Genomic DNA, 17317 nt, shown 5'->3' with positions numbered 1-17317 from the left:
GCAAGTTTACGCATATCTAATAAAACTTCCTTTGACCCTTTAAAAAATGAAAACAAAAAAGGTCTGGAGGCTGTTATGGGCTTGTTTCCTAGAGACAGTTTAAGTGCTGTCCAAAAGAAACTCCACCAACAATATCTTTTCATCCAGTTAAACCAGCCCTGAAGTCATTTCTTTGTTCTGCAATCCATATTCACATGTTTTATGAAACATTTGGTCTTTGTACTCTGTTTTTTAGTGCCGGTTTATACTCACACACAGACTTAAGGCAGTTTTCATCAAATGCACTCCCCCTGCTCTCTGTTTTTGGGAAAGAGCCGATAAGATGATCATTTATGTTCCTGCGATATTTGCGGAAGAGCCAGATCTGAGTCACCATCATGCACAGCTGTCCGGCCCCCGTGTCCTTCATTCCCCTCCCGCACTTTTCCCGTTACCTTGACCCTATCGGCCCACCCATCTTAAGTGCCTCTCGCTGGATACGCCTGGCATTCGAGAAGATCTCATTTGATTTAACACTATCAAGCACTCAAGACCACAGTAGTCGTATCTTCTGGCATCTATCAAAGTGCAGGGACCAAAAAACACACTATGGCTTTTTCTTCTGTTTTTAGAGATAAGTCTGAGTAATGACGTCATACAGATATATGTGAGCGTTCTGGTAAAATGAGGGTGCTTATTTTCCGTTTAGTCAGATGTGTAATGCTAATGTAATGCTAATGGATTATATCTATATCCCTCTGCCAGGTTACACGCAGTTGAGATGAATCAACAAAAAGGCCATTTTTGGCCTGGAGCTTTGGTTATGTTCTTTGAGCTTCTTTTGGGACGTTTTAATGGTTTTCCTCTCGACAGTTCTCACTATTAATATTGCTCATACTTATGGTTCGAGGTTTAAACTTGTTACTATTCCTAGAGGTATTAAATAGCTTAAAACTCGTTCTACAACATTTCTGCCACGGACACCTTACATCATGCTTGTTGGCAGGAAAGTTTTTTAATTTTTCTTAATGATCATACATTTGATGTGCTTTTGTTTTTACGAGTCAGGCCAAAAATTCCCCTCTAGTTTGAAGCAGGGATTTATCCATGGACTAGAATATGACAGGAAGCAATCACCATGTTGTGTCCTCTTTAACAACCAGAACTATATATTAACGGTTTAGCAATGCGTTCACTCAAACACTTTAGCAACTGCTTTGCAACATCCTTACATCCATTCATAACACCTTATCATTGTGGTGGTGAGATATGCACAGGCTGTCTCCTATTTTCTAAGAAATTTCAAATATGGTCTTCAAAAGGGTTGTGTGCATTGCACATCATGCTTCTAGCCCATTTAAGATCCTATAGTGAAAACATGTCCGAGAGTGGGTAAAAATGTGAGAAAATTTCTGATAAGGAAGGACAGGAGAGGATAATTAATTACCACACCAGCCATTGCAGATTTACTTTGTTTCCATGGTGACTTGCCTTTTTTGAACAGTCTTGATCCACCTCTCATTCTATCTGTCTTATTAGTCATCCATCTTATTCTTTGCCACTTTCATACCTTCCTTCTTTGTGGTGCTAAAACTCAGAGCAGCCATCAGTGCATAAGTGACTCTCTGGCATAATGAAATGCCTCCCTGCTCATCATGTCTCCCTGAAGACCTGATAAAAGACACATCGTATTCCAACACATTTACCTTCAGACTTTAAGGAAATGTCTCACCCGAAAATGAAAACACAGTCATCATTTACTCATCCTTGTGTCCACACAAGGAGTCATTTTGAGGAATGTTCACATCTCATGTACTTTTGTGCATGCATGACGGGCGCTGATCCAGTGATTTGTCCTCACCGCTGAGAAATAGAACAACCACGGTACATCTCTATATTAGATCCACACATAACAGTACAGTCTCTGATAGGCCGGAGTGACAAAAGAATGTGTTTCGTTTTTAGTCTTTGAAGTTCCTCGCCTTAGGGCCGGTCCTGATCTCACGCTTTCTCTGTTGATCTGATTTTTTTTTTCTGAGGTTAAACCATCAGCGACTGTATTATTACCTGCAGTAGGTTTAAACAGCATATCTATTTGAAAGGGATTTGAAAGTTTTTTTTTTCTTTTTAGCAAAGAACCGGTCAGCACGTCATGGACCCGCTGTTTGACAATGTTTTTTTTACCTGCAAACTTCTTGTGATCATGGACCGATATTTCCGAACTTCCACAGTCACGAATTACTCCAAGTCCTAGAACCAGATTTGAAATCTCAGTTTCTTTATTCCCGTGCCATTTTCATACCGTTTGTGATGAAATAAGCAGAAGGAAGGTCAAAGAATCGCGGCCACTCATTCATCCTAATGTGCGTGATATATTTGAAAAGCCCTGTCAGGCAACGCAACAAAACCTAATTTCATTCTCAGCCATCAGTCTAACGCTTCACTCGGCTTCCAAATGATCTGACACCGCAATTGACCTATCGGTAAGCCCCTCCCCTTGAACGCAGATGAGCCAATGGCAGTTGAATATGAGTTGCACATGGACCAGAACTCGGACAACTTTAGGTTTTAGCGCCATACAGAAACAAGATCCGAAGCTTTCATCGGTTTTATAGTGTTTTATGCAAAAAAATGATTAAACGATGTGCCTGGGGCGCTTGTTACACTTATTCCAGGTGTCCTGGGAGAATGAGGACTGGAATAAAAAAAAATCTAAACCCACACAAAAAGAGCTAAATGAAAAAGACAAAAAAACTAGTTAAGCTAGTGAATCGACGCTAACGTTCAAACCTAAATAGCTAACAGTTCTCACAGCATGTACATTGTATGTCATAAACGAAGGACTACATTTCAGTGTCTCTCCATATTAAACTGATTAAATGTACTGTAAATTAATTCAATCTTAGCCTGCGGTACATGAACAGTTGATCCTAGATGTTCTCATCTGCGATTGTGTCGACTGTAACATGCGGCTTCTCCCACTTGCATTGGGATCGGTAAACCCTCGCTTCCAAATTAAATGAGTTATCCACCATATTTCTTTTTAAATCGTTTTTATATCCCAATTCTCCAAAATGTAACAAAACAACTTCGGACAAGGTTTTCACACTGACTGCTGCCATTGAAAGACATTAAGAATTCCGGTCGCTTGTCCGAGTTAGCAACAGTAACTAAGGGGGGCGGGGCTTAACGATATGTCAATTATCCAGTCGAACACTGTGCGTATATCCATCCCACAGCCTGTCACAACATACATTAATAGTCATTTGAAAGACCATTTTTACTTCATCACTTCTCTTTCATTCACACCCCTCCCGTCCCCTCCAAAGGTAATCAGTCATCTACACCACCCAGCAGAGCCTAATAATGTTTGCGCTATCCATGTTAATCAAATGCTTTTTGTGAAGCCTTTTACAAAAGGCCTGTATCCTTCTGCCACAATGATAATCATAACTGACAATGAAAACGTCTTGCTTTTCTGGTCCGGCTGCAATTTCGGTGTACTATCAAATTAACTTGTCAGACGTGAAGAAGGCTGCTGCTGATGGGTGCCTTCAAGATTCTCTCTCTCTCTCTTACTCCCTAGTGTTCTCTAGACTTTGTACGAAAACAAATATTTGTTTTTGTTGTTTATTTGCTGTGAAGGGGTGATGGAGGATGGCTGTGCAGTTGCGTTGTCAGTAAATTTAGCATTCGTTTACTAGGCTAGTGCCCCAAGTACAAATAGTGCCTCAAATACGACAAAGAAAACTAATTCCTATTAACTTTTAATCAATACAGTAATTTTTCTACATGTAATTCGGAAAACTTCAAAACTTTTTTGTAATGTAAGAACCTTGTCACTACTCCTGAAAAAAGCCATCGGACTGGAATGGCCATCATACATTTCAGAAATGCTGATTCAATGAAAAGTAATGGTTTCTTCATTTCTTTCTGCGACTGTATACATATGGGGAGTTCAGATGCAAACCCCTCTAAATATGTCAGGCTTCATTTCTTTTAAACAAGCATTTTTATCAGACACCTAGGTTCAGTTCCCTTTGAACGGAGTTGTGCCCATCTTAACCAAAAACCTGTCAATGTTCACTCTTTAAGAATCCACTGGAAAAAGGTCTTGAACCAGCATATTACCTGATGGCTTATATTTATTTTATGGTGTGTTATTCATATTTAATTTGATATGACATTAATCAGATGCTTTTCGTTTTTTCTTTTGCCCTCCCAGCTGAAGGACACTAAATCGGCAGATCAGAAGTCCACTCTGCTGAACTTCCTGGCAGAGACGTGTGAGGAGAAATTCCCTGAAGTGCTCAAGTTTGTAGAGGATCTACAGCATGTTGATCGGGCTAGTCGAGGTACTGAAACATACATATCCACAGTTATGTGAATTTTAGGCCTTTCGGTTAACCAAAACTACTTTTTCACTCCATTACAATTTCCTTAGCTGTCTTACTCTTTCACAATTTTCTTTGTTTTACATATGTCATTCTCTTTTCTCTAACTGACCAAATGTTCCTGCGATGTGTCAACTTACTCATTTTTCCTTTCGGTTTAACCAAATAAGAAGGCTGGGCAATGTTTTGATTAATCGTTTTTCAAAATGCGGTCGATTGCTCCTTTTTGGGCAAACCTTAACTTTCATTCAGTGGGAAAATGTCGGCAGTACTGCCCGCTTGGTGCGGGCGCAAAGGTCCGGCTTTCCCTGGCATAGAGTTGGTCTCTCGCAGCGTGACTCTATCCAGTGAGCAACAGGGAGAAGCAGCACATTTGATTCACCATACGGCCGCTGATTTGCGAACAAAATAATTCAAAACAGCGTTCCAAACACCTGTCTCTGTTATGTTGACTGTTTGGATATAAATGAACACGTTCGTCTGTAAATTAGGGCATGATTACATAGATAGAGGCTACGCGCTGTTGTAGCCAATATCACTGCTCTTTCACGTGTGTATGGTGATTTTGTCAGATGATGACAGAAACAGAATCAGACTGATAACAGAAAATATGAAAATGAGAACATCTTTTTTGGTCAACAAGCTGTATTAAAATACAGAAAGTTCAGAGAGTAGAAGCGAAACGAGTCTGCAACTCAAAAACTATGAATGACGATGACATCACAAATATGTCAATTAGCGCCAGATTTTCAAACATTCCCAGCGGAAACACTGCACGTTTGTGGCTTTTCATGTCTTTTTATTAATTCACCATTGTAATCTGATGTTAACAGTTATTTTTTGAGAAATATTTATATGCATTTTATCTGAATCGAGAATCTAATCGAATCTAGAGCTAGAGAATCGAAATCGCATTGAATCGAATCGGAACCTTTGAATCGAGACCCAGCCCTACTAATAAGAGCTCAGAACATGCAGATACTGCAGTACTTGAATACACAGCTGGCAGGATGAAGCAGTGCGCTCTAACTATATTAGATGCGTGTTTAACTTGGATAAGCAGAACCGTTTTCAAAATTCCTCGCCTCCAAGCAGCCCTTGAGACAAACATCTGACTTGCATTGGCCTCGAAAACCCACACGCACCAACAAACCCGTCTGGAACGAGATCTCGCAATGTACCTGATGTTTGAACTCTATACCGCAGTTTCTACGTGTGCCGGTAATTTATTGTCGGCTTCTATCAGTGTTAATGTCCTCAGCGCTGCTCGGCCTCATTTTGTTGCACACACTCTATTAGCAGCGCTGGGCACAGAGATAATGTCAGTCTGCGTGTTTGTTGGGGTGGGTGGGTCAGGATTTTCATTTTGGAGACCAAAACACCTTAATTTTGGGTGTCAGCCAACAATGAAAAAGGCTTAATGAACATAGTAAATGATGTCTTAATAGTATTGTAGTAATTAAGTCGTTTCTGTGAGGTGTATGTTTTAGGAGCATAGTCAGAGTTTGAGAAAATATCATAAGCTCAGTATTAAAACAATAGAAACCGGTGGAAAGTTTTCACTGTCCTACCATATCAAGCATGTGCTTGTTAGTGGATAAGAGCAAGTGAGACGTATCATATCTCAGGAATGTTCTGTTTTAAGTCTTTATCTGAACAGATGGAGGTGATATGTGACTAATAAAAATTGGTGTTTCCAGACAGTCTCTGTCTGTCTGTCTGTTCGTGTGCGCTTTAGAAGACAGAGGGAAGCTGGGTCCTGTTGTGTGAGGTCACATTGCCCTGGGCAGCCCTAGAGGCAGAGTCACAGGGCGACCGGACCGCCTCGCTGCATTACCTAATGCTTCTAGACGGCAGAAGAGAGAGGTTTTGGAGGGTGAGGGACAGACGGTTGAAATGACAATGTCTTATGTCTGTCAGCCTTTCAGAAAGTGATTAAAGGTAACATGAAATGATACTGGCATAGCATTTGGCTTCTGTTACGTGACATTTTTTAAATGAAACTATTGTTGGGCGGGATCATCTGGTCTTGGATTTTGATTGGATCATTAGATTGAGCTCTTAGGCTGCGCTATTTTTGGGTGATAACATTTTCCTCTGGTTGTGCCAGCTCAGTTGCATCAGTGGAAATACAACTAGTTTCAAAGGCATAGAAAGTTTTAATGAAGGATTTTCAAACACATTTTTGTGTTGATAAATCATACATAATATGGGGAGGGACATTTATTAAAGCTTTATCTACATCTGTGTTTGAGAAGCAAAATTGTGCAAAGTAGTTCTTCTCCTATCCGTAACTATTTTAATACATGGCTCTATTTTGCGTTATGTTAAATATTAAGTGAATCTGAAGGTTTACATGTGATCGCACCCTGTCTACAGAACGACCTTGGCCACTCTATTTGACTGCTTGTTCTAAAATTAAATTGACTTAAAAACAGTACATGTAAGGCTTTCTCCACAGTATTTAATTCTAATCAGGGCTGTATGTTAACGTTTTTTTGCGCGTAGCACTGGTGCTACAGAGGTTTTAAGTTTCGTAGCACATGCCAAAGAGTTGTAGCGCAAGTATAAAACGTCTGTTATCTTAGCGAAAAATCATCAAAACAAATTCTGTTTTCTTTTACCATACAATAATTATATATTTGTTCACATACTGTGGTATACTATTATATTATTTACAACGTTAAACTGCAGTGAAAAATTCCTCCTTTTGCAGATACAATGGTGTTTTTGATATATATATATATATATATATACGTTGCTATAAAAACATAAAGCTATAGCTTTCCTGTAGCTCAGTGGTAAGAGCATGGCGTAAGCAAGGTCATGGGTACGATCCCAGGGATTGCACATAGGCTACTTGGAAACAAATGTATAGCATAATGCAATGTAAATTGCTTTGGATAAAAGATTCTGCCAAATGCAAATAAATGTAAATATATGTATTTTAAATATTAGTAAAGTAAACATAAGGATACTCTAGAGTTAATAGTTTATCAATTAATTGCTTGAATACTACAATTTACTATTGTAAATATCATAATGCAATACAGTGTTTTTAATCTGGATGTTCACCAGACGTTTTTTTTGATGGGTCGTCACAAAGAGTGTGTGGTTGACGATATATTTTCTCAAGCAGTGCAATGCATATGAAATAAACTCTCAGATCAGCTCTTGAGAGATGGAGTTGTACATGTTCTCATACAGAGACGCAGACAAATGCACGAGCGTCACACGCACATAGTAATGCATTAAACAGCTCATTCACATTCAAGCAAAACAAGCAGGTGACATATTTAAAGAGCCAGTTAGCGTCTCCACTATTCCTTCCCTGTTTCTACATTGTGGAAATCACAGGGCTCTAAATTTGGACTCAGCGGAGCAGGAAAACAAGATTTAAACACAAAAACAAAAATAAACTAAAATAGCGATGCACCATTGATTTACATCACACAAACAAGCACCGCGGCAAACACACTTCACACAAACAAGCGGCTCTGTCTAAATCACATGCAAAACTGTATTGCACACGTGCTAAACTGTTAGATGTATTCCTAGCACAGACATATTTTTCCGTAGCGTGAGCGACACAGCGCCCCGCTAATAATGTTATAATTATACACAAATATATCCATTCTAACAGGACATGCATTTTTTCACGGAGTTGTGGAGAGATTTTTTTCTGTGATGTCCACTCTCTTCACTTATTGGGACTGTCTCTACAGCTTTTTATTACTTTCGCTTTTTTCTTTCTGTCTATCTCTTTCCCTCCCGTTCCCCATTTCATTAGTGCTGCCCGCTCTAGTGCCCTTCATCAAAGCTGCAATGGCATTATGGGTAACCACACTATGAATGTGTGTCCCTGCACTGGCCTCTGAAAACAGCCTTTGATTGTTTTACAGATATAACTTCCATTACACCGCACTTTAGAGCTCACATTAGGTGCTATCTGTATGTGTGTGTACATGTGAGTGTCTTTCTGAGGGGTGGAGATGCTTTCATTAAGAATTAGCTCTTGCTGTTCAGTAACTGTTATGGTTTTGTATCTCATTGCGGTGTGGTTAGGTCTAAGGTGATTTTCTTCAATGGCTGCTAATGGATGGTGCATTCGAGCGTGTATCTTATTCGCTTTAGTTGTGTGGATGTGGTTTAACCCAAGTGCTTGTTTACTGTTTTCCAACCTTTGTTTTTGTGTTATATATCTTGTTTTATCCATTTTGTTACCAGTTATGCCATTAATACAAATAGTCTTTACATGCACATTTATAACACACACGCAACTCACCTGCCATACATCTCAATTATCTGAAAGGCTCATTTGTCTTTGTCTTACACAGAATTAGCGCTGATGAGTCATATACAAAATGATTTAAAACTTTTTAACAGCACTTTGTTTGTTTATTCTGACTGAATGGAAGGAAGACCAAAAAAACAAATTCTGTATACAGTCTTTCCTCTCAAGAGCTTGCAAATCACCTAAGAACTGTAATAAAATACACACACATAATGCTCTCAAGTGGCCCTCCGAATGGCCATCTTGAGTAAAGGTCTACACTTAACCCAAACACACACACATACACTTCGCTCACTGTGCAATTACTTCTCAAGAGATTTGGGCCTATAATTGAAATGTGTGTTAGTTGTGTGATCTGTGTGTGTTGAACAGTGTATGACTGTAAACTAGATTTTATGATTTTACATTTGACATGTAACTAGACTACTTAAACCTTTTGAAGAAGAATTGATAGATGATTGTTTGCTTTTAGCCTCTACAACGCTCGTATTGCAATAGTATGTGTGGTTCCTTTAATGTTTTGAGCTGTTTTTGGGGTCCTATGCAGTTGTTCGGGTATCCCACCGGTATCTGAAAATAGCTCATGTCTGGTATAGGTAGAAGATTTTTAAACACAATTACACCTGAAAAATCATATTGCTTAGAAAAATTGTAACGCATCCCATGATTTAAAGGATCATTCTTGTCCGTAGACAAACATCCCCAGTGAAATTACACAGCAGCCTACTCGTAACCCCCCAAAAATACTGTTATAGACATGTTATAGCATGTCTAGACGCTGGACTCTGGGTGGCACTTACAGTGGCTGTGCCAGCTGGCACAGTTCAATGAGACCAGATAGAGACATTTACCTCTATATTTTACTCTCTCTCGTTCTTTCTACATTGATTCCATCAGAGGGAGCTAGAGGTTGAGGATGATACATTTCCCAACTTCCATTTCCACATCGATAAGCTGTTTGATACATACTTCTGCTTATGTGTAAAAGCATTCTGATCAAGCTTTGTGCCTTTCCTACACAATAAAAACTTTATCGTGTTATTTATTTAAATCCTATAGGCCAAGATATGAAATAAATATATGTTTACTACTTAAGCACATTAAATAGTTTAAAACCTTATAAATCATTAAGGGAGGAAAGAAAAGAAAAAAGTCCAACATAAGCAGATTACCATTTAAGTAGTTTAACATTTACACAATTCCTCATGAAAATGCATGAAAATATCCTGCTAAGCTGTAGATATTAAAGGCAATTCTCAGTCCAAGAGGCTCAGTCAATGTGTCCCATCACATTAAGCTAACACTGCGCACGGAACATGATCATCTGCACCAAACAGCCTCTGCCTAATCAAAACTGAGCTTCTTATTAAAGTCACATAATTACCTCATCAAACTACCAGCATACATGAGAGACGAGGGGAATAAAGACCCAGTTTTACTTTGTTATAATATGCCAGTTTCTTAACATAAAGTGAAGAAGGATAGCATTGCTATACATGGGAAAGAAAACACAACACATCCTGAATTCCACCACGAATGAGTGTTCAGAGATCTGTGTAAGTGAGTGAAACAGTAATGTGATATCGATCTAACGTTGAGAAATCCGCACTGCACACAATCACTTCGGCTGACAGCTGTGCATGTGTTTGTCTGCGCAAATTTACACTCGAGTAACAAACACACATTGGATGTGTAAAACGCAGCAGTTACCATGTAGCACAATGTTGCCAAGGCAAAGTTTCCACACATTGCCGCTCTGCTTTTCACACCTGAATTGATTTAACTGTTGAGACAGAAGAACCTGTGTATCTTAAAGAATAAAGTGTACAGAGGATTCTCTTCAATACACACAATATAACAAGTAAAACACTACGACAACCGGCTCCTTTAAGGGTATAGTTCATAATAAAAATGTAAAAAAAATAATCTTGTTTCATATGATTCATTAAATATAGTATCATGAAGACTGTCAAGATCAAAAATATTAGTTTGGGGTCTTCAAAAATGACAAAAAAAAGAATATTCTGCATGTTATGAATACTTTTCTTTAAACTTAATGTCTTGATGTCAGTTCACTATATGTTCAGTATTTCCGTAAATATTGGCTTACATTTCTGTAGGTTTATAGAAATTACCCATGTTTACCGTGCTCTGTGTCTCCTCATGCAAACATGCCTGGCCTTAGCTGACATTCAAGCGTTTGCCATTTTCAGAGGAGTCAAGATGTAGGTCACAGGGGATTGTTAAGAGCATGTGTTTTTGGTAAACGATCAGAATTTTTTTATTTTGACGTGAACTTTTTCCGAAGCATCCTAAATTTATTTTCCGATGGCAAGAGTTTATTTTTTGCTTGTTGAACTTTTGTTTACATCAGTTCTTTTCCAAATGCAGAATGGAAAATATGTATTTCCTCGAAACGGTCATATACACCTATTTGCTGTAAATAAAGTGTGCCGGTGAATCGTTTTAAATCTATATGTTTTTGTGTGTGTGTGTGTGTGTCTAGTGTCAGCAGAAAACATGGAGAAGAGTTTGAGACAGATGGAGTTACATCTGCTGCAGTTGGAGAAGGATCTGGAAACTTTCAGCTCTACAGATGACCAGGACCTTTTCCACAGCAAGATGGCAATATCCTTTAATGTACAAGCACATATACATGTTCGAATTTGTTTCCTTATTTTAAAGTTATTCTTGTCATATTCAGTACTTTTATTTATTGTTCTGCTGGCAGCATTGTTATTTCTCGAACACATGGTGGTAACATTTTTTCAACACCCTTGTCTACCGCACAGGCACGCAGTACACTAATCAAAGTTTGTGTCACTGTGTGTGAATTATTTATTTGCATTGAGTTTCACTGGGCAGCGTGTGAAACCTAAGACAGTTTGATAATGGAGTCGTACTCATGTATTTGTTCCTCAGCTTGTTTGCTCTTTTTCCCGCTGTATGTCATTGCATTCGAAACCGTTCCCTGTGGTCTGGGTGTTGTCTCCTCCGCAAATGGCAAACGTTTGAATTACAATGAAGGCCAGACGTGTTGCCAAGGGTGATATGAGGGAGCTACCTGAATGAACGATAGCTGGAAAAAAAACTTGAAAATCTTTAATGAACCTTTTTTTTGGTGTTTGTATAGGAGCGTGGAGTGTGACGGCCACTGTGTGTCTTAAATACATTACTTTTTTTCATTTTCTACGGTTCTGCAAGGCATTCCTGATAATCACATATTTCACATGCACCCTTTATGCGTCTTCCCAGACGCTCTCAGTTTTGATAGTTGAATCCTGTTTTGCTAGTGAGTGTGTGGTGCCCAGGATCGAGGCGAATGCCTGGGGTGGATGCTTGTGTTTTGGGCCTGACCCGGCTGCTCTACCCTTCATGCTGGCCTGCCTTGACTCTACCAGGGGAGGTTATTATCTTGCTCACCAGCCACATAGTTGAGCGCAGTGGACTGTTTTCGACCCCACAGCTTCCTCTCACTCAAGCTTTTACATGCAGTAATTTTTCTGTTGAATTGTTTGCTTTTTTTGTTTGCTCTGAGTTGGTGCTTTTGTTCTGGATGTGAATTTGTCATTAAACTTCTTGCACAATTGCAGTCGTACTTCTAAAGGCACCCATAAGGTCTTATGGTCAATAAAGCTGAGATTGTCTCCAATATGAAATGCCAGTTCAAGAAGCGTATCCAATGTTAAAGAGCAAGAGGTGTTACTCACCCTCATGTCATTCCAAACCTGCATGACTTTCTTCTGCGGAACACAAAAGGAGATATTTTGAAGAATGTGTTTAACCAAACAATACTGACTTGCATTGTATTCAGTAGACACAAACCACTCGCATTTCTCAAATTACTAACACTCTTAAAAATAAAAGGTGGTAGAAAGGTTCTTCAATGGCATCGTTGTTCCACAACGAGTAATTTTAGTCTAGGGTTCTTTAAAGAACCATCTCTTTCTCACCTTTTCACAACCTTTTTTCACCACAAATAACCTATGTTGAAACAGAAAGGTTTTCCGGATGTTAAAGGTCCTTTATGGAACCATTTAGACAAAAATGTCATTCCATGGCATCGAATAACCTTGTGAAGCACCTCTAGTGTAGAAGAAAGTTATTCAGGTTTGTAATGTCGTCAGTGTACGTAAATGATGCAAGTTTTCTTTTTTTGGGTGAACTATCCCATTTAAATGCTGTAGACTCATTCAATTGACTAGGTTTCGCAAGAAGGCGAGTGTGATTTTAAAAGTGTGTGTACCTACAGTATACGGTATGAGAGTGTCTAACAAGCTTTGGTGTACTTATGCCTGTGCACCGAGCCTCTGCTCAGGGGTCAGCCATCAACCTCCCTCTCTTTATTTAGTTTAGCTGTCTGTCATTTAGAACAAAAAACACAATCCACCTTTCTCTCTCCCTGCAGTAGTTAACACCACTCACAGGTTCTCTCCATCCCCTTAGCTCTTAGCACCAGATCCGGATTCAAGTTAATGAAGTCTTATCTCTCTCTTTCATACACTGCCTGTCCTTTCATTAGGTGAGCTTGTCCCCTGCGTTCTATTCTTTCCCTAATCGGAGCGCTGAAGCAGGTGCGTTGGAGGGTGTGAATGAACTCTGAGCATAAAAGAACGCAGAGGAGACGCACGAACCAGGTCTGCCTGCATAGGAGGATGAACTCCCTGAAGACTTTACGGATGGGCCGACCAGGCGCAGGCTTTTTGGCCTGTCTGCCCTCACTATTAATGTCTTTATCATGAATAAGTCATGGTGGACTAGTTATAGTGTGTCTTGGTCTGAAATGTGTTAGATTACAGCAGAGTCTCTGGATGTCCACTTGTTGTCGGAGTTCAGCCTAATGGTCACTTACCTGTCCTAGCCAGACCTGATTATGCGGCTGAGGTGAGCATACACATGCACTGTTGAGTGGTAGGACAGTAGTTAATCTAGAGTGGGGAGGCTGTTTACTTCAGCACAACCACACACACCGCTGAACATGTAACAGTTCACCTGTCATCTCCCACTGCATTGATACTTAGCTTACGACAAAAAGTAGGATGCACTTTTATTCTGATTGGGTCATGAGTAGCAAGGACGAAATGCTAAAGGCAAATGATGAAATGCAACTAACCGTGTAATCATCTATTGTGAGAGGACTGCCAAATAAATAGGGTTATTAACTTTAAAAAGGGAAGGAGAAAGGGTGTCCTGTATCTTTTGTTGTTGATGTCAGCGGCCTGCATGTGTCCAGTTAGATAAAGACATCACTTGGTAGACTGCTATGAACATATAAACTAAACTATGTAGAGTAGGCAGCCATAATGAATTCAGGTTGACTTGTTACAATGATAACCGTGGTTTGTGCCAAATAATGAGATCTATGCAGTGAATTATTGAGTGTGAAATATAAGCGACACGTACAAACCAAGACTCGATAATTTTGCATATTGTCAGGCCTGTGCAGGCTCTTGGAAATATTAATAAATGTCAGCATTTGATTTTAAGGACATTTGGTGTTGTTGCGTCAACACTTTGTGTTTAATATAAATGTGCGTCCTGACATCTCATACACACTCAAACGAAAGTGAAATGCAACAGCTCTTACACACAATGAAACTCACGGTAGTCCGTAGCAAGTACAAACACAGGTTTTTTGGACACACATTTTTGGAAAGGTTGATGCGGAATGTGTGCGTGAGGCTGCTGCATCAAAACGGATTATTAATTAAAACCACATCAAAGTCAGGATGTTAGTTTAGATATTTGAAGAAAGGCTTGCCATCTTTGCACAGATGTTTCTGACCTAACAGCAAAGGATTAGACCCAGATTATTTCGCTTTCATGGTTTTTTTTTTTGCGTGTGAGGGACTGAGCATCAGTGTATGTGAGACGTAGCACAGCAAGTATATGTTTGATGTGACTCAGTGACGCTTTGTTTGTGTGTTTCATATCCTAGAGAAACTGTACATCAGCGTGAGAGTAGCTAATCTGCAAATTGTTGTGATGTTTCCTGTGCCATTGTGTTGAGACAAAGATTTTCACTTTGTTTTCCTCTTTATCCATTTACAATTCTTTTTTTCTTTCTGCTGGTCATTGATTTTTTCTCTGTCTGCCTTTATGTAGATAGTTACTGTTCTCTTCCCATTCTGAGGGGAAAGCTTTGATCTCCATCAAAGATTTTCACACCTCTGTCATCGCACACCAGGTCTTTGTTCCCAACGTTGTATACGTGCACATGCGATATATGTGAATATGTTGTGCACGTAGTCTTGAATGGATAGTTTCCACATAGAAGTTTCCTTGCATGTTGGTCCAAACCCATGTGCTTCATATAGACTATTTCAATTTATGGTGCTTTTTTGGGCATAATTTTAGACTGACATTTGTCAATTACAGTAAAAAAAAGTGGTCAGTATATGCATATTTTCTGTTTCATTCTAGAATGTAAGCACGGAAAGCTTGGAACAACATAAGGTTGATTAAATTAATAGACTTTTTGGCATTCGTCTGTACGCTGTTCCTCTATAATTAGATGGACCAGAATATTAAAGAGATTTGAGAGTGGGCTCTTTTAATTTTGTAACCAACATCCCTGCAGCCACTCAGTTCTGACATTGAATTTTGCAGTCGCAAGCGCCATTTAAATGATTTTCAGAAAAGTGTAAAAATCCAGTTTCTTTCAGTTCACATCTGCTCTGGAGACATTTATGAATCCTGTTGTGACTGTTCAGTGTGGATTCCATATGGAACACCATCAAAACATCAGCCGTTCAGGTTTGCAGCCCACATGCTACTATTATATCTAAACACCAGTCATTGTGAACATAAATGCTGGTTTAAACGGCTTTTCTGCATTTACTGCAAGTACAATTTTACCATCTATAATTATGTTTATTGGCGAATAAATGGCTTGTGTGCATGCATCCCAATAAATTATATATTTTTTCCCTCATATTGTACACACAAGCACAGTTTTAATTGGATGAAGAACTGAATTGCTGATGGTACAATTTTTTAACTGTAAATAAAATCGTAGGACTTAAGCTTTCGAATGTGCTTTGGATTCTGTTTAAGAGAGTTACGTAACCAGAGTCTAGTAGTAGAAATATACTGTAAAGTGTATAGACTTAAAATCATTGATCTTAGATTTAAGACACACTTCAGTAGGTTTTTCAATATATCTATGGCCTGACCCTGATCTCTGCAAAGTTTGGAGGGTGACCGCTGCATTTCACTATAGAAATGGCAACATTCATTGTTTTTTAACTCCATCTATTCGGTTTAAGGCCTTGACGATAATTTCTCACAGTTTCTCTACACAAGCGAGAGATCAGTACCAGAAGCTGGTGATCATGAATAGCAACATGGTGACTCTCTATCTCAACATGCTGGAGTATTTTGCCATCGACCCCAAGAAGACCTCAGTGGACGAACTCTTTACCGACCTCAGCAACTTCAGAGCCATGTTTATGGTAAGCCACCCACTTCTTGCCTGATCTATGTGTGTATGGGTTTTCCTACGCTGCTCATCCTCTCACAGTGCAGTTATACCTTATAAAATCCAGAGTCATGTCAGTGCCGGGTTCAGACCAGCTCTTGTTTGGAAGATATGCAGCTTTGCAATGGCCCCACACCAGTTTCTAGAATAACCTGTCTTTACAAAGTATAGTCTGGGTATTTTCTCTTCCAGCCTTGACTCCTCGCTGACCCCGTGTATGTGATCAGAAGTATTAACTTACTGATGGACTAGTTGGTAAATTAGCAGTAAAATATTGCTCGTCCCAGTACGACGACTACGTGCAGGTTACACAAACACATTCGAGGCTGAGAGCTTTCAGTATTCCTTGTGTGTGTGTGTGTGTGTGTGTATATGTGTGTTCTCAAACACTTTCCTCATTCCTATTCTGAAGGTTCTAGTGCACTAATCTGACGAAAGGGAAGCCGCCTGTCTCCTTTATGAAAAGCCATTTGAAATGCAAAGTTATTTTCCACATGGCTGCTACAATGATGAGACGAGTCTCGTCGCCTTTATTATTTTAAATGATTTCATGATGAAAATGCTGAAATTTAGGGAATGAGCTGACGGTAGGTCCACCATCAGCTGCATGATAATGCACTCCTGTGGTTCGTCTTTGAAACCTGTTCCCAGTGCAATAAAGAGCGTGGAACTGGAACTGCCAGTCTTAATGAGCAGTTTGCACTTTGGTTTTCGTTCTCTCTGATGAAATTGCAACAGTGAACATAGAATGTGCTATTGAACAAAGTAGTAGTATATAATGAATATATCTTCATTATTTTATTGGCTAAATGGTCAACTTTCATGTGTACAGTATGATATATCCATTCACCAGTGAGAGCATCTTGATGTGTATTTATGTTTAAGATCATCGTTTGATCTCCATAACCTTTATTGCACTGCTCTGAATCATCATTACATGACTGTTGGCAAGGGTTCAGACAAGCTGCATTACCTGCAGTATTATAGTAGGTTTCTCACGTGCAGTCCTGTCACCATCGATAGTCTGTTTTATTAATTAAAAATGCTGCGTGGAAATCGGTCAGAAGCTGTATTTTTATATCTCTTTTCATGTGCAACTAGGTTTTAAATTTTGCCGTTTCTACATCAACTGCATGATTCGAGAGCAGACTTTTTGCGTTATTTTACTGT

The 17317-nt window shown here is 39.3% G+C and overlaps 1 protein-coding gene across 1 annotated transcript in view; it reads left to right on the top strand.

Annotated features, from left to right (window-relative positions):
• Positions 1–17317, top strand: part of diaph3 (diaphanous-related formin 3) — a 215609-nt gene that overhangs the window by 130791 nt on the left and 67501 nt on the right. The window contains 3 exon segments of the mRNA XM_056735197.1: positions 4205–4334; positions 11174–11296; positions 15958–16121. Of these exon segments, the coding sequence (XP_056591175.1) occupies positions 4205–4334; positions 11174–11296; positions 15958–16121 (417 nt within the window).

This window comes from Triplophysa dalaica, chromosome 21, assembly GCF_015846415.1.
Source record: "Triplophysa dalaica isolate WHDGS20190420 chromosome 21, ASM1584641v1, whole genome shotgun sequence".
NCBI classification, from domain to species: Eukaryota; Metazoa; Chordata; class Actinopteri; order Cypriniformes; family Nemacheilidae; genus Triplophysa; species Triplophysa dalaica.
This window is presented reverse-complemented; position numbering and strand designations above follow the sequence as displayed.